At 35.5% G+C, this 25411-nt stretch overlaps 1 protein-coding gene and 1 long non-coding RNA gene across 4 annotated transcripts in view; one reads left to right on the forward strand and one right to left on the reverse strand.

The window, feature by feature from the left end:
• The window catches only part of GABBR2 (gamma-aminobutyric acid type B receptor subunit 2), a 376357-nt gene that overhangs the window by 91944 nt on the left and 259002 nt on the right, over positions 1-25411 (reverse strand). For both annotated transcript variants that reach the window (XM_034411851.3, XM_034411850.3), the window contains exons 12-13: positions 18966-19073; positions 12838-12960 (exon numbers count right to left, since the gene is read on the reverse strand). In XM_034411851.3, the coding sequence (XP_034267742.1) occupies positions 12838-12960; positions 18966-19073 (231 nt within the window). The remainder of the gene's footprint in view (positions 1-12837; positions 12961-18965; positions 19074-25411) is intronic.
• The window catches only part of LOC117662430 (uncharacterized), a 70558-nt gene that overhangs the window by 14935 nt on the left and 30212 nt on the right, over positions 1-25411 (forward strand). For both annotated transcript variants that reach the window (XR_009622471.2, XR_004590391.3), the window contains exons 3-4: positions 17375-17407; positions 20283-20395. This is a non-coding gene — a long non-coding RNA (uncharacterized LOC117662430). The remainder of the gene's footprint in view (positions 1-17374; positions 17408-20282; positions 20396-25411) is intronic.

Raw genomic sequence — 25411 nt, forward strand, 5'->3', positions numbered from 1 at the left:
CATTGTCTCCGTATAATGTCCATAAAGCGAGGAGGAGTAGGCACGGCCGTCACAGGTTTAGATGGTTCTGAAAATAAGGGATTTAGTGTGCCCTCAGTCGTAAGCAGAATGGGTTGAGAAGCCCCAAGTTGAGCCATGTTCACGGCTTTAAACAGAAGAGACTTATACAGAGCCTGCGGAAAAAGGCCCGTAAAGGGAGGCTGATCCGGAGGAAGTCCCTTGTCTTCGGACAACTCTGGCTCTTGAAAATCAGCATCACCAAAGGCTGAAGATCGACTCACACAGGACGGAGCAGGGGAGTGAGAATCAAGTATAGACAGCAGCTCGTCCTCCTCTTCCTCGTCCAAGGAGACGGAGGAGCATGATGCCACCGACAAGGTCATAGAGTGCTTAGATCTGGAAGATTTATGCGCAGCCAAAGACTGTTGCACAGCTGCTGTAATCATCTTTTGAATGTCCTCAGCACAAAGAACAGTCTGTATCTGGTCAGTAGCCGGTCCGACTTCCGTAGAAGTACGAACCGGAGCAGAAGATGAGACTGGAGGTGGCTGAACAGGCAGAGCCTGAGCTGAAAAAGTAGGAGCCAGAGAGGCAGCAACTGGGCCAGAGCCCCACAAGTCCGCACTATGAATGCCCAATGGGCAGTCCTGAAGTGAGATTTGATCCGGTGTAGGGGGAGACTGATGGACTCTTGCCTCAGGGAGTAGAGAGTCAGGCGCTGGTGCTGGTGAGTGAAGGCTGCTGGTTTTATCGTACGACTGTTTCGAAACTTTATCCCTGCGTCGTTCAGTACGCGATGGGATTGAAGAAGAACCCTTGCAATGTGAACGGGCCTTTTTGGGCTTGGAAACAGCCAGGTTGCCAGCCTCCGTCAAAAAGTTGGTCCCCAAATCTCTGTGGATGTCTAGGGACTGGTGTTGCACCGCGGCCTTGCGACCATGTTTGCTCTTTGCCACTGCCTTAGGCATGGTGGGCAGAAGAAGTAAGGGCCTGGACTAAAAATAGTCCTTGAGGTGTACAAAATGGCCGCTCCCAGACTGCCCTCAACTATGCAGCAATAAAATGGCCACCAGTCACAGAAAGGTGAAAGGTCTTTAAGCAGGACACCTTAGTGTCTCAGCATTAAAAGGAGATAGAGGGCGTAGAGTCAGATAAATGCCCTGGAGGCAAATAAGCCTAGCCAAGCCTCTATAGGGAGCAATGGCATGATCTAGAGCCCAGAGGCCTCAGAAGAAACTGCCTCACCAGCAACCACGACTTGCATGGTAAATCAAAATGGCGGACATGCCCCAGCAGCAATGGGAGCGCGAAGCTCCACAGGCACTATTAAAAAAGCCGACTAAGCGACAGAGGGGCGAAAATGCTGCTCCAGCCGGTAAGGGTGAGCGAAATGGTCAGGGACCTGCTAATTAAGCCAGGTCCGACAATCAGCTGAGGTTGTGAAAGGCGGCAAGCGGCAATTCAAATGCGAGGAATTTTTCCTCAGCAAAAATGACTCTCAAAATGGCGTTCCGATGAGCATTAGGGAGCGCAGCAACTCCACAGCGATAATGAGGCTCGCTCAGCAGGATCAGGCCAGGCTCCTGTCAAAGATCCTGATCCTCCCCCACAGGAGCGCGAGGCTCCACAATCCCCACTTACTGACCAGTGGAAGAATGATCGTCAACAGTCCAGGGGGGAGGAAATAGGACGGAGGCAAAATTACCTCACTGTTAAACTAAGCAGGCGTCCAGCAAGCAGAAGAATAGTCAGGGTCACAGTCCAAATTTCAAAGCCAAAAGAATCCAAAAAGGTGTAAGAAAGGTTAGAAAAACAACGGAGAGAAATTCCACACTACAGTCCAGTCTGAAGGACTGAGCAAAGCTGGGAGCCCCTAGCAACGGGGGCGGGATTTAGCTTTGACAGGCTCAGTCCTTCATCTGATTGCATGAGCTGAACCCACTTCTGGCTGCGGTCTCCACCCCACAATGGAGAATTTTATATTCTTAGTGTTGATGGAATACATGAACTTGAAACTTGGTTAGTGATCTTCATAAAATAGAGTGTTATTAAATGCTAGTCTTCAAGGCAATCTTTATTGACCTAGGTAAATGACTGAGGAAATGTGTTTGTCCAACCTTCTTAGAACCATCTGTGTTTAGTGAGATTATTTATGCCTATTTCAAATCTGTTTCCATGGAAACAGAAACAAAACTGGCCACCAGCTGAGTCAGCTTCTACTGCTGGTTTCCACTTATCACAATGTTGTTTGTTTCCCTAGAAACTGATTCAAAAGTGATAAAAAAATAAGTGGCAATGGTTATTTTTATAGGATTGCAGAAAATGTCTCCTAACTAGATTCAAGCCAGCTGTATTTAAGCAATTGGAGGTTCTGCATGGGCCTTTAATGGAAGCAAGATCAGGCTTCCATTTTCACTCCTTGTGAAACAGTTACTGGCCAATGGAAGCAATGGAAATGAGCAACTCCCACTTCATGCTTCTAAGTGTTTAGAGTGGCTAATTTCCAAAAGAGATCTATTAAATAAACATACTTAATTTTTATCTAAAAATTAGATGTTCTGATTTAATAACTTGTGGAAATGGTTAATGTAATAATTAAAAAAAAAAGTTCTGACTTCAGTATATTAAACACCTTCAGAAACAATCTGATTCTATATTTTATAATACACTTTTCTATGAAATTTTTTCTAATGTAAAACTGATTAAATTGCTGGGCAGACAGAATTTAAATCACATACTGTATATAAATTTGAAATATATATGAATGGTTATTTAAATTTCAATACCGTTTACCCTAAAATAAGACATCCCCTGATAATAAGCCCAATTGGGCTTTTGAGCGCATGCACTAAAATAACCCCCCCTGAAAATAACCCCTCCCTGAAAATATTTAAATGCATGCACAGCCGGTCCCCGCCATTTCCTCTGGTTTCCTCCATGCACCCCAAAATAATAAGACCTCCCTGAAAATAAGGCCAAGCGCTTATTTCGGGGTTCAAACAAATATAAGACAGGGTCTTATTTTCGGGGAAACATGGGTAGTTACTGAAATGCATACATACTTTCATAAATAAATAAATGAATTGCAGGACAAAATATGCTAATATGCCTGCAGCCCAACCTCTATGAAAAAAAACATTGTCAAGAATTTGCATTTTAAATTTTGTATAATGTAATTCCAAATGTTTGGAGGATCTTTACAGGGTGAGCATTGAGGAAATTGAGGAAAAAGCTTGGCCATCATATACAGGCTATTCCATGGTTTTAAAACCTGCCCAACCAAGGTTCCGTATCATGACAGAAGCTACCTATGACAGTCTCCCATTTCCAGTATTTTACCCTTACATATGGAGGTGGGCAGACATTATTTTCATGGGATTATTCATTGCCTGACCAGAACATGATTCTTTGATGTACAAAGTAAAGTGGGATTTTAAATCTAACAAATATTTAGGCAAGAGAGAAGTTATTGAAAAAAACTATCATAAGTAAGCAGATGCTTTTCAGCAGATAGTTCAGACTAGGACAAATAAAAAACATGGCTCAGGAATCACAGTTTAAGCAGAAATCTTGGATATAATAGATTATTGAGTCAACTATGGCTCTATGCAGTTGTAAATTGAACAGATAGAGAATTTGAACTTTTGCACATACATTAAGAAGAAAGCAAGAGATTCAATGCAGCAGAGAAAAATGTGATTTTAACATTTTTTTAAACATTTAAATTACTATTTTATTTAAATGAATTAAGCCTTAAAAGCTTTAATTCAATTAATTTTGAAGATTTGGTGCTGGAATCAGATTGTCTGAATTAAGCATCTAAAATATCTCCTTGAATGTACAGTATCTCCAAAATGTTCAAGCTAATTTTTAACAAATGTAGATACTTCTTTCTTCTATATTTAACACTGTCCCTTACCAGTATATACATAGCAATTATTTATTTCTGCATTTTTTCTTGAGTTTAGTATAACTCAAACTATCATAGAATAAAAATACAGATACATTTATATGAAATGAAATCAAAAGCAGCATAGCAAAATGATTACTCAGAAAGCAATTAAAAGCAACAGCTGTTAAAATAGGCATCACAGAAAATGCTAAAAAAAATATAGAAATGCAATTTTTGAAAACATTTTGGCAAAATATAAAATTTAAAATGAGTTGTGTCAAAAATTTATTTGTGTTTTAACTTTCTTTGAATAGTTTAAATTAGAATAATTTAAAAACTGAATTTTTTTCTGCCTTTTGGCTCCACAATAGAGTCCTGGCTAAAGATTAATCAAGCAACATAAATTTATACTATTAAAACAACAAGCAAAGGACACAGTAGCAATTAATAAAGATAATACCTCAACAGATATTAAATTGTATTTAATGTTATTGAAAAGCATATCACAACAGAAGAGGGAGCTAGCTCAGTTTATTATGAAAAGAAGTTCCACAATCAAAGCACTACTAAATGAGAAAGATGTTTCACAATAAAAACTACTGAAAATGCAGGACACACAGTTTTTATATGAATGGAGTCATTTGGTGTTCACGCATAAACCATGAGCAAGATGCTTAATATGGAGGAGACTATTTCTCAGTAGACCATGTGCTTTCCATTTAGAAAAACTCAGATTCTAATTCAAGAGCATCTTGTTTAAAAGGTATTTTAACAAGACTGAAAAACATAGCTTCCTAGAATCTGGGTGAGATTGTGCAAGTCTGAGTAAATTATGCTAGCCTAAGATAAAGACATGTTTTAAATTTATCTTTGCTAGTAGTTCATAAGGTATTCTGACTTGTGAAGTTCAAATAGTTGCATTTAGTGATACATTTATTAACTTGATATAAAAAAGGTAAAAATAATAACTTCTGATATAGTAATTAAGGAGACCCTGAGGAAGGAAGCAATGACAAATCACTTCTCAAAACCTTTCCACAAAAACTGCAGAAACTATTCCAGGAAGTTGCCAAGGATCAATATTGACTCAAAAACACAAAATCAACCAACCAACCAACCAACCACAGTGGAGCAAAACAATTGAGGGCTAGAGTAAATGTTGATTACGTTTGTTCCACGTGAAGAAGCAAATTTGGACTCTGGCTGGAATAAGCAATATAAATAGAAAAAAAGAGAGGGGTATTCTTAAAACAATAATCTGTAATTCATAATGAGATCTCATATGTACATTAATAGATATATCCTGGGAATATCAAGTTAAAGGTACCACCTTCTGAGGAGTCCTTGGTGCTCTCTGAGCTTGGTTGTTTTCTTGTAGACATTTCATTACCCAAACTAGGTAACATCATCAGTGCTAATCTGGCACTAATGGTGTTAACTAGCTCAGGTAATGAAACATCTGCAAGAAAAAACCAAACTCAGAGAGCACCAATGACTCCTCATTTCAACCCTGAGCTACAAATATTCTCCTTTATTGGTGCTATCTTCTAAAACATGTCTTCTATATTTAGCAAATGTTTTGTGTTTTATTTAGAACCTACACATGCATCAATTGCAAGTCAAACCTGCCCACACAGTCATATTAATTAGTTGGCTGACGCTTCAAAAGTGTACGTTGTAACACTGGAAGGATCCAAAGAGATACAGTAAGAAATGAAATTTGTGAAAGTTATGCAACATATCAGAAGTAATTATTTCAGTGATTCTTCCTGACCTGAAAATGTGTGTGGCTAAAATAAAAGAACAGAGATGTAGCGATAAATCGGAACACCAACCTTTCAACATTAATCACAACAACTGACTCTCCAATGTTTTCAGTCCATTCCCTTCTATGATTTAAGTTAACACACAAGTTATATAAAAAAGTTTTAAATGCTGATGTACAGTATTGTAGTCCAATTGCCTATTATATATATAAATATTAAATAAAATATAAAATGTAATGTAGTGTTATATAATGCAATAGATTGGTGGCTTAGACTTTAAAAAGAAGGAAATAGATCATATATATATATCGAGAAGAAAAAAAATCCCAAGTAGATATCCCAAAGATATCTAGAGAGGCTCATAACCACCCTACTTAAAAGCGTAGGAGAACAGTCAAATTTTCAAAAATACTTGGAACTTCATCATAGCTAAAAAGTTAATTTTGTATGGTTGGAAAGAAATTACCACTCCAGACATAAAATCCTGATATGTGCCCCCTCTCAGTATTTCAATCAGCACTTTTCTGACAAAATAGAAAAATGATTATTTCCCGTTGGAAAGATTTTTTTAAAAAAGAGTAATTTTTTACTTGTTCGTTGTAATGCAATTTTCTTACTTTTTATTGTTCTTTTAATAACATCTGCTCTGGCAAAGTGAATTGAAGGATGGCTAATTTGGCAGTGGCATTTTTTTTCAGGCAGGTAAAAATATAGTTTGATTTAATTTTGGGGTTCTGCTGCAATTTAAGGTTACTGCAGGTGCTATTTGTTGCCCCCCGCCATAGCACTCCTGAGCATGCCAAATATGCACTGCATATTTTTATACAAAAACTGCATCAAAGACTAACAGACAAGTATTTACATAAGCAATCTTCATATTCCAAAGGAAATTTTAGCACTTGAATCAGAAATGCTGCACAGCCCAGATGTTCTTCGATGTAGGCACTGACAAAATCTAGAGCTGTTTAGTTTTAAAAGGTTGTTGAATTTTCAGGCCGTGCTTTTAGGATTAGCTTGCTAACACATCAAGGTATTTCTAGTATCAAGAAAGGATTAAAGGAAACCAAGGTATGCTAACAGCATATGCTCTAATTTGCCAAAAGAGACATCTTGTGTGTGCAAGATAGTTGTAGGAACACAAACAGATATACAAATATGCATACTGTCAAAGCAAAGCAAACTGAAGAGAGAAACACTGGAAACAGGAGGATAAAACAGCAGCTGTGAAGTAGGTAATAAGTGCAGAAAAAAATGAGAGTTATTCTGATACTTTAAATACTCTTCGAATTGGCAGATATTAATAGCACCATGAATGGGTCTAAAAGCCAAATTGTTTCATACTTTCAACAACAGAAATTAGATATTTTCTGTTCCTGTATTTGATAAAGCAATCTTACCTAATTTGATATATTCCAGATGTGTTGGATTACAGCACCTATCACTTCAGTGAATATGGACAACGGCTTTCTTGGTTCAGTATGAGGAAAATTAGAAATCAAAATTTATGAAGGGCATTAAGTTGCAATGGCGGCAATTGAGCTTAATTTGCTTGCCTAGTGCCACTCCCAAATTTAATTGTAAAATATAATTAAATACATAGGTTCTATGATTTAAAAATCTACTACTTGCTTTCTTCCTTTCCCTTTTACTTTATTATCTTGTTTCTTAAAAAAACATTTTGGAGAACTTGAAAGCTTACTTACTATGTGATCTAATATTGTCCAAAATATGGTTTGAGGAATTTTTTTATGGTCAATAGATCTACTCTTTCATTTTGTTAAAGTATCATCCATTTAATAATAAATGGTATAAATCACAGTGATTTAATGTTCCTTATGGTCAATCAAGACTAAATTGTTCATATGAACAATCAGTAATGTAAAAAATCCTTTCTTTGGATTATTTTTATTCAACTCTTACAACCGCATCCACCTTTTTTTTTTTTTTTTTTACTTATGACAACTTTTGGTTGCATCCTTCAATAACTACTTTTAATATGAATTACGTCAATATATGCTAACTCTAGGGAAGACAACTGGGAAATGCAATGGGAGAAGATACTCGCTAACTGTAACATGAGATTGTTCACACCTCTTCACGTTTAGTTCTGTCACAAATAAAAATTTCCCAATATAGTCTGGACAGACAAGAATGCTAAATCTCCTTGCATAGCAGATTACTAGTTTCCTACTTCTTTAACAAGGTTAAGATATCTACATGCTGCCTTTCTGACATAAATTCTTTAGAGGTCCCCTAACAAGTCAGGACAAATGTTTAGAATCAATGTAATATCAGAGATAAAACTATTTTAAAACCTCCAATAACGTCTAAAATACTAGTGTATCAAATGAATGCTACATACCATGCTGAATTCACTCTGGAGAACCCATTCCAGAAATACACTCTTTATACAAAGATGGCTTGGTCTTATCCCTGATACCCATAACATACTTGGAACAAGATTCATGAAATTACCTTTAAGGACTATGAGATTAATATGAAAAAGAAGGCAGTCCAATTCAGTTGATTGGTCTTAAGCTGTTTCTAGTTTCTTTCTTTTAGTTCTTTTTTCCACAATTCCCTTCTCCATCAGTTTTGGAAGGTGAGATTGGTATAAATGCTAAACTTTTAAAAGGTCAGTATCTTATTTAATAAAGGCAAAAACAGTGATACGTTTTTCTCATCACAGCCATTGTCCCTCTTCTTTATTTCCCAATTCTACGAGGTATATAGAAAACCTTGGTAGGTAAATGCTATACAAAATATTTTATCAGGTTCATTATATGCAGCATTATAGTTTTTTTATCGGGAGTACTGATCTTGTCTCTGATATTTTATTTGTGCACCAATTCATCTCACAGTTGTACAGTTAAAGAGATTAAATCAGAGACTAATTGCTTTTGGACATTAAAAAGAAGCCTCATCTCCCTTTCGTGAATGGAAGAGATTAGCGAATCACAACCCAGTTAAATCAGTATAAGCATCTGGTGACCACTGAACATCAACTGGAGTACAGCTTTGATTTTCATGCACACGTAATTGCATTTCCCTATCTAGTGAGCAAACAGACGTGCTGCATATTTCAATATTAACACTTCCCTAAATTTTGTACTGCAGTTCAATCTACAAAAAGCTATACAAGAAAGAAAGGCATAAGCCAGTTGGGAAATTTGGCTTTGATGGCAGCATATAAAAAAATAAAATTAAAATGTCTATTTCTGTATTATAGTATGGTATATATAAAAGTATATTGAGTGTAGAAATAGCACACTGCACGTAGCTCCTAGTTGGTTAGATGTGATGGTTTGCTGGGTGCTTTAAATCAAAGTTCCTAGCTTGCAGGGAAAGAAAAAAAGCATGCTTGCTATAAAACTGGGCTTTGATTATGCTTACAGAATCTGACTATAAAAGTGCTAGAAGTGACAAGTATTATCTTTATCACTAGCCAGGAATACTGGTATAGAGTGTAGGCATGACTAAGGCTGATAATCAAGTCTACTCTTTTTTTAAAAAAATTACCATGTTTCCCTGAAAATAAGACCCTGTCTTATATTTTTTTGAACCCTGAAATAAGCGCTTGGCCTTATTGCCATGCACTCAAAAGCCCAATTGGGCTTATTATCAGGGGATGTCTTATTTTGGGGGAAACAGGGTATTAAAAGCATTAATTTGACAAACAGAGAACCATATTTTGATGACCATTTTATAAGATTGTAACCTGGAATGTAAGAGGAATGTATGATAAAACATGGATGGAGGAAGGAAGGAAGGAAGGAAGGAAGGAAGGAAGGAAGGAAGGAAGGAAGGGCTAAATCTTAAAATGAGTTGAGATTTCCAAGAGCTACCATTAATGGGGTTAATGTATATAAAGCTACAGTACATAACAAGAAATGATTTTTATATTCTATTTGGCTGTGATCAGGCCATGTTTGGAATATCTTGCTAAATTCTGGGCATCACAGTTCAAAAAGTACAGTGCAAATTTGAGCAATTTCAGAGAGCTACCAAAATGGTGAAGATGTAAAAAACAAATTGTCCCCATGAAGGACAGTTAAAGAAGTTGAGTATTGTTTAAACTACCAGAAAAAAAAAAAGATTAATGGAAGGTATTATAAATTTTCAAATAGCTAAAGTATTGTCACCCAAAAGACAAAGCAGATTTATTATCTGTTGATCAAGAACACAGGGCCGAAGCTCATGGGTTAAAACAACAAGGCAGGAGGGGTTCAGGATAGGAACTTCCCGATTGTATGAAACTGCATGAAATAGGCTGCTATGTGATGTGTTGAATTCTCTCCCATTAGAAATCTTCAAACGGAGGCTGGATTTCTCTCAGTCAGAAATGTTCTAGCAAATCCTGAATTGAACACAAAGCTTGACTAGATGACTTCTAAGGTCCTTTTCAATTATATGAGGAGAGGAGGCAGGATGTTTGTAGAATTAACAGAGAAGGGAAAATATAATACCTATAAAATAAGTTGGGTAAATAAAGTATAGAAGTAAAATGAAAAATTGTACAACTCAGTGTGATGATCAGATAATAATATACATGGATGAAAGGATGGGAATGAGATGAGTATAGGTAATCCTCAAGTTATAACCGTAACTGAGCCCGCAATTACGGTTGTAAATTGAGACGGTCATAAAGCTGGTCACCACATGACCAGACTCCATTTTATGACCTTGTTTTGCACAGCCATTAAGTAAATCCATTGCTATCAGTGGGAAGGGTTTTCTGGAAACTGAAAATAACAATGGACTTCAAATTATGACATACAATAAAAAAATATTATTTAGAACTTATTGGATTCCATTATGTTTGCATAGAAAAGGAGTGTCAAAAACAGCATTTCATGGGAGATAAGAATAATGCTTCTTTAAAACATGTTTCTATACTGTACATACCAAGTTTTGGGAGAAAGTAGTGGATTATATAAATATAAATGTGTGATAAAAGTTAAAATTCTGATTTATAAAGGTGCAAATAATAGACAATTATGAAACTTTGGGAAATGCTCTTTAGGTACTTATTGAAAAATGTGTGAATGCCCTTAATCAAAGAAAAGAACCCATCCAGCTTTCTTTCTACTTGGAAACCGCTTGAGATAGAAAAAAATGAAACCGACTTTGGGTTTTGATAATTAGGTAGGCTTGTTGCTACAGAAATAGCTTACATATATTAGCATATAAAAGTAAAAAGTAAAATGCCTGTAATGTTATTATCCTATTCTAGTATGCTAAAATGATTTGGAATCAGTGCTTTTCTTTCCCCCCTCCTTTTTCCTACTACTTTCATTTTCTTTTATATTTATATCCTTATAAAGTTAATAAAAAATTACTTTAAAAAAGAGAAATACATGAATGTGAGAAAGGAAGTTTATTGCTTTGTAGCATGTGTATATAATGTGAGTAGGCCTAAATTAGAAAGCATTTTATGTGAATATATTGAAAGTTGGCTGCTGATAAAAATAAATCATACATAAAAATAAATGGAACTCTTAACAAAATGTTCCAACACTAAACATGAGTAAGTCAATTTGGTTTAGTAATAAATTGTACCTGGGTAGCTCAACTTTTTCAAGATATTGTATCTGCCAGAAGCTCACTATACAATGTTTTACATTCATAGCATATTACTTTTCAGTTGTACTATCAAAGGTCATGTGTCAAACAAGAGTAAGGAAATGTTTTGAAAAAATCCTAACCAACCCAAACATTTAATGTAATGTTATATAATAAATTATCTATGGGAGCTGACTTTTGATATACCCTGTACTCATTCACTCGCTCACACACACACACACACACACACACACACACACACACACACACGTAACTCCATGAATGTATAATTTTTAATGACTGATGGTATGCAATTATGCCAGAGCCGATAATCTCTTGGGAAGCCAATCTATTTCAGAAAAGACTACCTAATGAATACTTGGAGAAGTGGCCCCCAAGCAGTATAATACAAAAACACAAGGACTGGCCATTTTACAAAAAATACTTGAAGGTTTAATAATCTATATAGGTTATTCAATACTGTTGGTTCAATGTATTTTTGCTTATAAATCGAATATATTATAGGGATTTAATGGAAGGGGTTATTTGGGCCATCAAGTCAGTTTTTGTTCAGAGTTCACTGGAGTTGGGTAACTAATAAATTCAAAGAAATAGAATAAATAAAAAATAACGACTGCATAAATTGTTCACCTTTTATTAAAGTCAGTCTTAATTCTTGGTAACTACATGGGCAAGTCCCTGCAGTTTTCTTGGCAACATTTTCAGAAGTGGGTTGGCAATGCCTTCTTCCTAGTGCGGAAAGTAATTGGGCCAGTCACCAAGCTGACTTCTGGGCTTATGCAAATATGAGATACTCAGGTCTCCCTAGTCTTAATCCAGTACTTTAACCAACTGGTACTCCAGCAAATATAGGTAAATATAATATAAAACAGATATTACATTTTAAATTATTTTTTCATATATTTTACTTCAATACAAAACTCATTTTTGCAATACAAAGAAATTTACAGGCAAAGAACTTTTTCACTATTTTTTACTGTATTTTAAAGAAAGTTTACTTCCTTCCTTTCAAGAAATTGTTACCATACACAACTGGCAAATCTGATAATAAACAATATACTATGAGTATTTCATCCTTGACTTTTATATTTCTAGGGTGACTCTTTTTAAAATGATACCAAAATTGGACTAGTCATTCTGCATAAATCAACTAATTTGACCAAAGTAATAGACAGTGATATTACAATACCTAAAGATCAACAATAGAAAAGGAAGCTTAGTTTTGATAATCTTTGGAACTTCATATTATGCTTTTATTTTATGTGTAGCTTGCATTAGTTCCTCATGAATCTGCTAATGGAGTCCGAAAATCTATTATTTATTGCAACACCGTCTCTTATAGACTTTTAGCAGACAGCTCCCTGGTGTTTACAATATTTCTGCATCTAAAACCTCTTAAGCATGGTAGAGATGCTGGATTTCATTTGTGTGATGCGAGATACACACACAGAGAGACATACATATTCTATTTGTGATATATGCATCCACTAAATGATATATCCTTAACATTTTGGATACATTTTTATTTTATTTTGCATTACAATCTTAAACAACTAACTGGAAAACCATTAATATAAAATAGCTGAAATGACAGACCTCCATGTTGTATTTTTCCACTGTTCTCCTCAAAGGATCAACAACTTGCCAACAAATCAAGATGCAAAGATCTATCAGTAGCATTCCTCCAACGATCACCATTAGTTTTTGGTCCTTAATGATCTATGGAAACAAAATAAAGAATAAGATGTTTACATTGAATTCAGAAATACTCTAGACTCTTTGTTAAGAGCCATAAATCAGACAATGCACAGTTAATAAGGCATTTTAATTATGCATGGATAAGATCTTCACTTACTTGACCATAGTAAAATTCATTTCACAACCTACATTTATTTGATTTTTTGTTTGCTAGCCCAGTCTAAAAAACACTAATATATAAATCAAACAGTATGACGACAATAGAAAAGTTGAAATTTAAATGCATTCTTCATGAACCGAAAACACTTTACTTTTTTCTTGCACAACTTAAATAATTCAGGAAAAAATATAGTTAAACTGTAAATCAGGTTCTTTTTGAAATTTTGCCTACCCTTGTACGTGACAGTTATGTAAAATAAAAACATATTGACACTGCACTGAAAGAGGACCTCCAATTCCATAAAGCAAAATAAGGAATCACTCTCTTGCTATACTGGCCACTGTCTGGACTAGTTTCTATTGGCAAGATTTTGGAAATGATTTGCTACTGCCTTCTTCCCAGGGCTGAGAGAAATAACTGGCTCAAAGTAACCCAACTGGCTTTGTCCCAAAATGGGACAAAAACTCAGCTTCCCTGTTTGTAGCGTAGAGCATTAATCACTATACCAAATTGGCTCTCCTGAAATACTTTTAGTGGCATTCAATTCTCTTAAGATTAAAATCTTATTTATCCCTATCCTAATCAAAAAATATTCTCTTCAGGATAATCCACTAAAGGTAGGCTAAAGGCAAGAGAGTGTGTGAGTGGTCAAAAGTGGATGGACCAACCCTTTTCTCTCTCACTCCCTCTTTCTTCACTCTTCTATTTTTTTCTGCCATCAGTTTCTCACTCTATTTTTTTTTTTTTGCCCAGCAGACAAGTAGAAGTGACAGATCTCTCTTGCTAGAAGGCAACTTTTTTTTTTTTTTTTTGCAAAAGGCTGTTAAAATTAGATTGAGGTTACATGAATAAGCTAAAGTCTGTAAACTGCTGAAACCTGTTTTAAATATTTGTTTTATTCAGTACATGTTCTCACTATACTTCATTTAATAGAAACCATGGAGTTAACTGTGAAGCCACAGTGAATCAGTTGCATTTAGATAATGTTTGAATCACTTATTCATGATCTAACTTAATTCTTACTATTTTGAATGGATTTTGAAATGACATTAATTTATACCATAATTCTGTATATACTTTCAAAAATATGAAACTTTGATTTCAGTAGGCCTTGTCCCCAACTGTACATTTACATATTCCTGGATTGCATACAACCCCCAGTACATCTCATCCTAGTTTGGAGATGGGCAACCTGTGGCTGTCAGCCGAATTTCAAAAGTCCTTGAAGCAAGAAGTTAATTTAATTTGATACATTAAATTTGTATACTCCCAAATGGTTTCAAATTATGAAAGTTTACAAAAACTATAACCAAAATGTTCATAGTAAACAGCATAATACTGAAAGGTTCCTGACAAAAATATTACTACAAATTGCCCAACTAATCACACTTCTAGTACCATAATTTAATAATACCACCAAAACCAGCAGCAATTGTATAATTATTCAATAATATACAATTAACAGTCTAATTTACAAAGATGAATTCAATTACCCAAAGCCCACCAGAATAGCTTGGTTTTCATGACTTTCTGGAAGGGCAAAAGTGATTACTCTGACAAAAACAATCAGTCTTCTGAATTGGAAGAGACAGGAGAGGGAGAGAAAGGGGAAACAGAAAAAGAAAGAAAAAGAGTATGACAGTAGAGAAAAAAGTCATGTCCAAAGAGAGATGATGGATGATATTGGCACTATCCTCTTGTTTCTTTGATCTCTATCAGTTGGCACATGGTCCCCAGCACATTGCCTCTCAGAATGCAATTTTTTTAAAGTGTGTTTGATCCTCCTTACTAAAAATATATTGGGATATCTCAAAAAATTAAAGAAAAACAATTTTATTCTGTCATTGCTCTAGAAAAAAATACCACTGATCACATGAAATTAGGAGGCATATTCTAATTCATTTTTTGAAGTTTTAAGTACCAAGTTTCTATTTTTTCTTATTTTGAAATAAACGACAATTCTGGGAAACATTAAATATAAGTCACCATTTGGCAGTTCATTTTCAACAGATGGCATTTAAATAGTGCATTTGGTCATGCTCAATTTATTTAGGATGAAGATTTTTACCTCTATCAAATGACTCCCCCCATACATATTTATAAATCAGAATGAATTAAGGAGAAATCTAACATTAATCTACAGTAAAAGGAGACCAGTTTGTCAGCTTCCACCAATGATGAGATGCATCTCCCCAAAGCCTTGTGAGGCCTCTGTAGAGCTTCACAAGTATTCGGTGAGGCCGTGTGAAGACCTTGCGAAGGGACAACAGTTGTGGGGAGATAGGCTGGTGGGGGCAGTTGAAGCAAAGATAAGCAGGAGAAGGCAGGAGAAGCAAGATGTCCTGGCCTAATGATTGCACCGCGACTAACCGAATTTGTTGTCACTATGCAGGGTGGTTATGCGTTTCACCTAACAACTGCTTTGCTTAGCAATGGAAATTCTGGTTGTTAACAGAGGACTAGCTGTATCTCTTTAGGGATCTTCATATCTATCTCCACAGTATGTTATCCTCAGCATTGCTTAGGAAGGGTACATACATAGTACAAATAGGCTCCAGTAAACTTGAGGACTCTCTATAAACAGCTTGGTGAGATGAGAAGAACAGCCACAAAATATTTGCTTATTTTTTAGATTTATTTCCTACCTTTCAGCAGCTTATTGTTGCCACTCTATACTGTTCAGATTTGACAAGAATATAATTAATAGAAAAAATATTTTTTGTGATTACTACAATTGAACTGCTTACTTTCTAAGCCAGGGGTGTCAAACTCGCATTGTCATGGTGTCATCACATGATGTATCACAATTTCCCCCCTTCACTAAACTCGGCGTGGCCAGTGCGTGACACATCTGGCCCGTGGGCCGCGAGTTTGACACCCCTGTTCTAAGCTATATTCTGAACACTTTAAGTTGGGAAAGCTTTCAGTTTCCAAGTATGAATATACATCTAAATCCATTTCAGTTTCACACATATTTAATTATAAATTTATTTGATCAAATGTCTGTGCCATCATCCAATTTTTTTTTAAAGAAATGCAAGGAATAGTACAAAGTTTTTCCCAATATATCCATTATGTACATGTTTTGCATACATTATTACAAACAACTTTTGAGCCAAAACACATTACAAAATTCAAAGAAATGAAGAATCTAATCTAATGGTGATTCAACTTTGTATCACGTTTCTTAAATCTTGGAACCAAGCATCTTGGAGACAGCAAATATGATATAGACTTGCCCATTGTACTCCTTCCATGGTGTGTGGTAATATGTTAGAGTATCATTATTATTTCTTTAGATTCAAATTGATATGGGTGTGTGGGTGTTTCTTTTATTCAAGACTTGGACAATTCCTGAAGTTCTCTTGGCAAGGTTTTTCAGAAGTAGTTAGCCATTGCTTCCTTCCTAGGACTGAGAGTACAGTATGTGACTAGCCCAAAGTCATTTAGTCCTCAAGGCAGGAATAGAACTCACAATCTCTTGGTTTCTAGCCTTATGTCTTAGCTACTATGCCAAACTGATTCTCACAGTGTGTACCTGTAAAGCTCTAAAATAAATCTATATCTATAAATCTAAAGCCTAAAAATAAAACAACTCTAATGTTAAACAAAGTGGTCTCTAAACAAGGGTTTAGAAACTAAAACCACATAGTTGGAACAGTATTGAAGCATAAGTGATAACCAAGGTTTATTTAAAATAGGTCTGGATATTTTTAAAAAATATTCAGTTGACACAATGACATCTCCAGGGACTTTTTATGGCTTGGAGTGAGGTCAATGCTCTTATTTTACATATATTGGAGGTTTAATGTGCCTGTTTTACATATTCAGCAGCATATTCTGGGGCCACTTTCAATTTGGTTTCTGACTGAACATGGTATCAAGCATTAGTTGCATTTTTAATGGGCTCTCAATGGGGAGAGTCAGTGGTGGGTTGCCCCCGGTTCAGACTGGTTCGCAAAAACTGGTAGTAAAACCAGCAGGAGGCTCCGCCCACTGACCTAGACGTCATCAGGAAGTTTCTGTGCATGCTCAGAAGCTTCTGCACATGCACAGAAGCGCATGCGAGCGAAGCCAGTACACACACATGATCCTGTTGCAAATTGGTAGTAAAGGTAAGTAGAACCCACCCGAGGAGAGTGCATTTATTCTTCTCTCTTTGAGCTCTCAGCAGCCTTCAGTACTATCAAGATATCCATCTGAACCAGCTCAGGGTGTTGAAAATGGGACTGGGAGACACAGTGTTAATGTAGTTTTCTCTTTCCTTCCTATCAGTTCCAGCTTGTATCGTTCTACCAAAGGTCATCAGTAAGTATATCTAGTGCTATCTCTATACCTCTGGCCCAAAATCAAAATGAAATTGAACCAAGTTCAAATAATCAGTTTCTTCCAGGATCTTCTGGAATTGATGCCAGATCACTTGCTTAATAATTTTCCTTAGAATGCTTTCCTGAACTCAAGGCTCCTATATGAGGAGTTGTGACACCTATGGCCAGGAGAGCCCTTGTACAACTTCAGCTTTTGTAGCAATTTTACCCAGTCCTACCTATCAGAAGGCTCTTCATGAGGTGTTCAATATCCATATTGCAATAACCTTTACATGAGCCAACGCTTGAAAGCTATCTGGAAGCTACAAATAATTCAGAATGTAGTCACCGCTACTGGCTTGGCGGAACCGGGCAGAACCAGGAGGAACCCACCACTGATGTAATTCAGCATTTCCCCATGCAGTAATTCCTATAGAATTTTTTAAAGGTAGAAGGCAAAATCTTAGAAGTTGATGATTTTTGCCTAATTATAATCAGAAACTTCAAACTTCTGAAGGACAACAGAGAAAATTGTTAGCCTAAGAAATAAAAGATAGAACATTCCATTCCACCCACACAGTTTACACTTAATTCACAAAATATGGAACTCTCTATAAATAGTATAGGAAAACCTATTTTCTATTATTTCCAACAGTTCATTGTTTCTTCCATACAGATTACACCATAGAATATGTAATTCCCCAACCTGCATTTGCCAAATCTGTTTTTGACAAAAGGCCAGTGACATGCAGATTACAAAGGAAGAGCCAGCCAATGAAATACAAGACAAAGGCCCTTGGCAGTCATATATCATGATTTCTATCAGTCTAGATTGACAGCTAGACAAGAAAAAATAAGCACAGTGGCAATATGCCCAGGTCCAAGCTATACAGCTTCAATCATAAATTACACCCATTTTAGAGGAATATGTTATTTCACATCCAAAATTGCACACCATATGCAGCCTCAATATATCTACCTTATAATATTACTTACAATACTACACAATAGAAGCTGTCCATCCTATACCTAGGGATGTACGTAGTCTATTGAATTAATGAATCTACTCCATCCAGCATTTTAAAAATTGCAAATGCTAAACTCAAGAATGTTTGGGAGAGTTTCCTCACCCAACTTTTTAAATTGGACTAACATCTATAAGTCAGGTGTGCATCAAGCTGATTCTTCCTTTTGGGTCATAAGAACAAAATGGCAATATATCAACCATGACAACCAATTTCAATTGCAGAGACTTCTGGCTTAATATTTAAGAACTTTTTCTTCAGTTGGATGGCTTTCACAATTCAAAGCCCCTCCATCTTGGGACTTCTAAACCTGATTCAAGTCAAATGTCACTTTATGACATCATATATGGCTTTGTATGAGTATCCAATGTAAGATACAAGAATGTTAGCAGCTACAGATAAGAGGCAAAATGTTAAAGCAAATAATCAATAAAGATTTCCAATGATATTTTTTGATCAGCAGTTAGACAAAAAAAAGTAGAAGCAATCAGACATGAGTGAATAGAACTATTTTTTTTAAAAAAAAACCCTCACCTTTTTTTTCATTTTTACATTTTTGAAGATTGCGTGGACTCTCCATGTTTTTGCAAACATTGCCCCAAATGCAGTCGTATAACCCACTGTAAGAATCCATGTCCGGATCTGAAACAAAGAAAAGACCATTTTTTTTCTCCCTATCAAGTATCTCATGACTCGCAAACAATATGCAGGCTTAGCAAAGGGAAAAAGATTCAGGCAACAAAACAGTCTCAAAACAGTCTTGAAACAGTCTCAGAAATTGGAATATTGCTAAATCCTCCTGTTAAATAACATTTATAACTTCCCATAGAAATTATGAATTAGTTATAAATCAGAATGATAAATAATATCTATAGAATAGAATAGAATTCTTTATTGGCAAAGTGTGATTGGACACACAAGGAATTTGTCTTGGTGCGTACACTCTCAGTGTACATAAAAGAAAAGATACGTTCATCAAGAATCATAAGGTACAACACTAGTCATAGGAAACAAATAAGCAATCAAATCATATTAATAATAGTCATAGGGAACAAATAAGCATCAAATCATATTAGGAAACAGTCAATATAAATCGTAAGGAGACCAGCAACAACGTTACAGTCATACAGTCATAAGTGGGAGGAGATGGGTAATAGGACGATGAGAAGATTAATAGTAATGCAGATTTAATAACTAGTTGGATAGTGTTGAGGGAATTATTTGTTTAGCAGAGTGATGGTGTTTGGGAAAAAACTGTTCTTGTGTCTAGTTGTTCTGGTGTGCAGTGCTCTATAGCGTTGTTTTGAGGGTAGGAGTTGAAACAATTTATGTCCAGGATGCGAGGGGTCTGTAAATATTTCACATCCTTCTTTTTGACTCATGCAGTATACAGGTCCTCAATGGAAGGCAGGTTGGTATATAATAAAATGTATTTTAGCACAGGAAAGAAAAAAAAATCATCTGTTGAAGATTAAGGAATATCCAAATTAGTCCAAAGTGAAGGGAACTGAAACATAAATTTCAATTCTATTGATTTCAACTGGATTTGTAAAGATGATAAAATAAATTTACAGTTAAAAAAGAATTGAAATTTTAAAAGGAGGCATTACATTGCTGACTGCAAGCCTATACATTTCCCAGAACTCCCACGGGTCTTATTACCAAATTTTGGTGACAAATTATGAAAAAACAAAATCCAATTTCCTATCATATTTCAACAGAAAAAAGTATTCAAATGTTGTATAGGCTTTGATTCAGAGTTAACACATGCAAAATATAAAAATAACCCACAAAACTGCTATTCTTTGATGGACCCCCAAATTAATCTATATCCATCCATTCTGATGACAGCACAGATCAGAGACCCACTTGCTGCAGTCCTTAGATGCATCTTTAAAAACTGGCTGTCAAAAGGTTGCCTGCTCGCCCATCAGACAATGAGAGTAAAAAGGAAGAGAAAAAATGTAAGTATTTGAGCGTGGGACAGACTGCTCAGCTGGCAATGTTGATTATGCAGAAAGCTGCTTTGTTAGCATTTTTTCATCAGTTTTTATGCTCTACTTTTCACTGAACACTTCATTAAAGCCAAATCTATTGTTCTAAAAGAACACAAGGCAACAGAGATAAACATTAGGAATCCAACTTAAAACATCATCTTAATCAAGTAAATTGTTAGATGAAGATGGCTTCTCAAAACCAATATAAACATCTAGATGTTTTGTGCCCATGTGAAGTACTATCTACTTTAGCATATGCAATCACTTTGCTTTTATTTCTTGGTACAGGTAGTCCTTGACTTACAATCACAATTGAGCCCAACATTTCTGTTGTTAAGTGAGACATTTGTTAAGTGAGTTTTGCCTCCTTTTACGATCTTTCTTGCCACAGTTGTTAAGTGAATCATTGCAGTTGATAAGTTAGTAATAAGTTGTTAAATGAATCTGGTTTCATTGACTTTGCTTGTGAGAAGGTCGCAAAAGATGATCACATGATCCTGGGACACAGCAACGGTCATAAATATGAAACAGTTTCCACTGTTTGATTGTGGGGATGTTGGAAAAGTCAGGACTATGGAAAACGTTCATAAGTCACATTTATGCCGCTGTAATTTTGAACAGTCACTAAATGAACTGTTGTAAGTCAAGGACTATCTATATACTGCTCATCAATATACAGGGCTACAGAATAGGGTTAAAACCAGTGGTGGGTTGTTCCCAGTTCTGTCCGGTTCTTTAGAACTGGTAGTAAAAGCAGCGGGAGGCTCCGCCCACCCACCCAGATGTCATAATTGATGATCTGCGTACGCGTGGTCCCATTGCAAACCAGTAGTAAAGGTAAGTAGAACCCACTCCTGGTTAAAACAGTGTCTGCTATGTTGACACTTTCAGAAACAAACCAAATTTTGTCTTGCTTCAAATAATGTAGCTTAATGGGAAATAATATCCAAGCCACACAATTATGCTATAGGAAAAAAAGAAAGTACAAGACAAAGGGGCATGTTTAATTTTACAAACAATCCATGCATGTTTTTTTTTCAAAGATAAATTCCACTGTGTTCAATGGGCCTTTTGTAATGAATGTGCATATGAATGTGTTAACTGACATTCCTAACACAGCGGAAGTTATTACAACAACAGAATAGAAATAAATTAAACATTTCATCAGCAATTTCCCAGGAAAGATTTCATATTAATCCAGCAAATCATACCCATACATATCTCCTGCATAATTTATGGGGATGCAAATGAACTTCAACAGTTGCATATCATAATATAGTAATCATTCTTCTGAGGCTGTAATTCTAAATCCAGTTAAAATCTTCAAAGTTCATATTCACATATGCTTGTTAGGAAATTGGATCTCCTTCAGTCTTCTCTTTCCTTGGCATACTTTTGACACAATAATTGAAAATCTTGGGATTCTTCCAAAGACTGTGATATTGCTTTCCTGTTTCTCCTTTGTACCATTCTTTCTGCAATATAGCTGTCATAATATAGAACTTGAATTTGTATGATTACAAACTTCATTTAATGGTCTGCTAATTCCATATATTGTTGAAGTTGGGTACACAGGATATTGTTGGAGTTCAATGGTTAATAGTTTCCCTTCCTAACCTAGCTAGCCACTACAATTTCTACTACCCTACATTTCACATTCTGGAACTGTAATATCTGTGCTGAATTTCTTTGCCTTCTTTCCCTTATTTCCTGAGACCAAAATACTTTCAATCCATATCTCAAGAAGAAGTCAATTCTATATTTTTCCATTGTTACCTATATATAATACTGACAAAACCCTGGCTGATCTGTATAATATAGAAATGATTGTGAAAATCCTTAATAAAGATAGAAATTATTCCCCCTGAGAAATGGAACTCAGAATAAAGGTGTGGCAATAATAATTCTATTGCTGATAGAACTTAATTCAATATCCTCCTGGATTGCTCATTTGAGCACACAACAGTCCTGTTGCAATATTTTCAGGATCAGACTCAATAAAGATAATTGGAGTTAGAGCTTTAAATATATTTCTTTTTAATTATGATAGGCATTCTATATTCACTGAATATTCAAGGTAGAAGCGACGAGAATGGTGAGGGTGGCTCCTTATATATACAAGGGGTGGAGCTAGGAATGGGAGTGGTAAGTTATGAATACATTAAAGTCCAAAGAATAAGTTAACCTCTGATGTTCCATATATACATTATTTACACATTGGAGAATAAGGCATTTACATCTGACAAATCCCCCTCTAAATGCCGGTTCGTTACACAACACCAATTACATTCTGATTCAGGACAATATAATACATATAATTTAGAAGTTAAATATTTGTGTTGTTTAGAAGGTAAGGGTTTTGTTAATATGTCAGCTAATTGTTCAGAAGTATCGCAATGTATTGCTTTAATGAATCCGTCTTGAGACAGTTGTCTCACATGCTTAAACTTTATATCAATATGCCTGGACCTTTGTCCAATTGCATCGGATCTGGATATTTCAATGGCCGCTTTATTGTCTTCATGCATAATAAATGGTAAGGTGGGTTTCTTCCAAACATCAGTGATCAGATCATTGAACCATACAAGGTTATTTGCAGCCTTGGACAAACAAACATATTCCGCTTCTGTAGTAGAAGTGGCTACTAGTTCTTGTTTACCAGTATACCAGTAAACTGGACAATCATTCAATAGAAAAACATAACCAGAAGTACTCTTTCTGCATGATGTATCACCAGCCCAATCTGCATCAGCATAACAAGTAATTTTTGGTTCTCTGTCATTATTGGGTTCCAACATTAAACAAAAATCTAATGTACCCTTCAGATATCTTAGAATTCTTTTGACAGCTTCCCAATGATACAAGGTTGGTTTACTAACATATCTTGACAATAGATTGAGAGGTAATGCAATATCTGGCCTAGTCCAATTAGATATATAAAGGAGTGAACCTATAACTGATCTGTAAAATGTGTTGTCTTTAAACTCAGGGGAAGATTCATCAGTGTTTCTAAGGAAATCAGTTTGCATAGGGGTGTCACAGGTTTTAGCATTATTTAAGTTACATTTGTTTAGGAGTTCGATGATTTTATCTTTCTGTGTAAGTTTGAATCCCCTTTTAGTTTTGTTAATTTGCACACCAAGGTATTTATTCACTTTACCCAGAGATTTCAGTGAGAAGTGTTCATTTAACTTATTTACAAAGATTTCCCTGCTCTCTTTATGCTTTCCAATGTATAAAATATCGTCCACGTAAATTAATACAAATTCAATATGATCATTACTCTTTTTTACAAAGAAACAGTTATCAGCAGTGGTGGCGTTGAAATCCATGGTCTTAAGTACTTTTACCAAGCAATCGTACCATCTTTTGCCGGATTGCTTTAATCCGTACAGACTCTTATTTAATAACCAAATTTCGTTCTTATTAGTGTATTGACTGTGTGGTGCTCTTACATATATTTCCTTATCTAATTTTGCATGTAAGTATGCGGTCTGTATGTCATATTGGAATACGTCCAGATTGAGTGCAGATGCTACTACAAGGGCTGTTTTGACACTCTCTGTTCTCACTGTGGGTGAATATGTATCAGTATAGTCTTCTGGATATTTTTGTGCATAGCCTTGTGCAACTAGTCTAGCCTTGTATAAGGTATTGCCTCCTTCTAAGTTCTTAATTTTATAAATCCACCTGGTACCTATAATTGTTTTATCCTTAGGTGCGATCGCAGGTGTGAATACATTTAATCCTTGTAAACTTTCCATCTCTTTTTCCATAGCTAGTTCCCATTTTTCTCTTTCTTCATGTGGAAGTTTCAATACTTCTTCATATGTATTAGGTGTTATTTGTTCTCCATTCATATGCATTATGTAATCTTTGTATTTATTTGGTATTTGGTTTCTATTGTTTCTAATAGTTCTTTCAGGCTTGCTATGGTTATCATGCAAATATCTAGCTTCCTTTTTTGTTAATGTGTCTGTCTTTATTTTATGCTGACTATTAGTCCAAGTTTTGGTTTTGTTCTTACTTTTGTTAATATTTTGATTTTCTGTTGTTCCTTCCTCGCAAGATATCGTATCTTTACATTTATTAGGAAATATTTCATTAAGGTGCAATTTTGACCAATTGGCCTGTTCATGGAACACAGCTGTTCTGGATACTATAAATTTGTTATTACTATCAATAAATCTGTACCCTTTGGTTCCAGTTTCGTATCCCATGAATCTTAATCTCCTGGATACGTTTTCTCCCTTTCTCCTCAATTGTTTAGGTATGTGTACGTCTGCAGTGACTCCAAATATGTGCATGTGTGATAATTTGGGTTTTCTATTGTACATCACCTCATATGGTGTCTTATTCACAATACTGGACCAGGTTCTATTTTGAGTGTAATTCGAATAATGTAATGCCTCTGACCAAAATTGTTTGCCTAAACCAGCATCCTCTAATGTGCACCTAATCATGGTTTGTAGTGTGGAATTTTTCCTCTCTGCAACTCCATTTTGAAATGCAGAAAAAGGATTGGACGTGAAATGTAACATTCCTCTATCCTTTAACCATTGGGAGAATTCTTTAGACATGAACTCACATCCCCTATCTGTCATAATTTGCTTTATTCTGATATTATGTTGTGTTTCTATACGTTTGTAGAATTCCTTAAATTTCTGAAATGTTTCATCCTTGTGCTTTAATGTGTAAACAAAACCATATCGGCTGTAGTCATCCACTATTGTTAGGAAGTAACGTTTTCTATAGGTAATTGAGGGACTTAATGGACCAACTAAGTCCATGTGTACCAAATCAAAAATATTGTTAGTTGATCTGTTAGATTTTTTTGGTCTGGGACTGGTTTTTAGTTTGGTGGACTTACATACTGAGCATTCCAAATAATTTTCACAATTTTTTATTTTGACACCTTCTGCGTGTTCAGTCATTTTTTGTACTACAGGAAAGCTTGCATGTCCTAACTTCCTGTGTAAGATG

Source organism: Pantherophis guttatus, chromosome 3 (genome assembly GCF_059756535.1).
Source record: "Pantherophis guttatus breed Tessera chromosome 3, ASM5975653v1, whole genome shotgun sequence".
Classification (NCBI taxonomy): Eukaryota; Metazoa; Chordata; class Lepidosauria; order Squamata; family Colubridae; genus Pantherophis; species Pantherophis guttatus.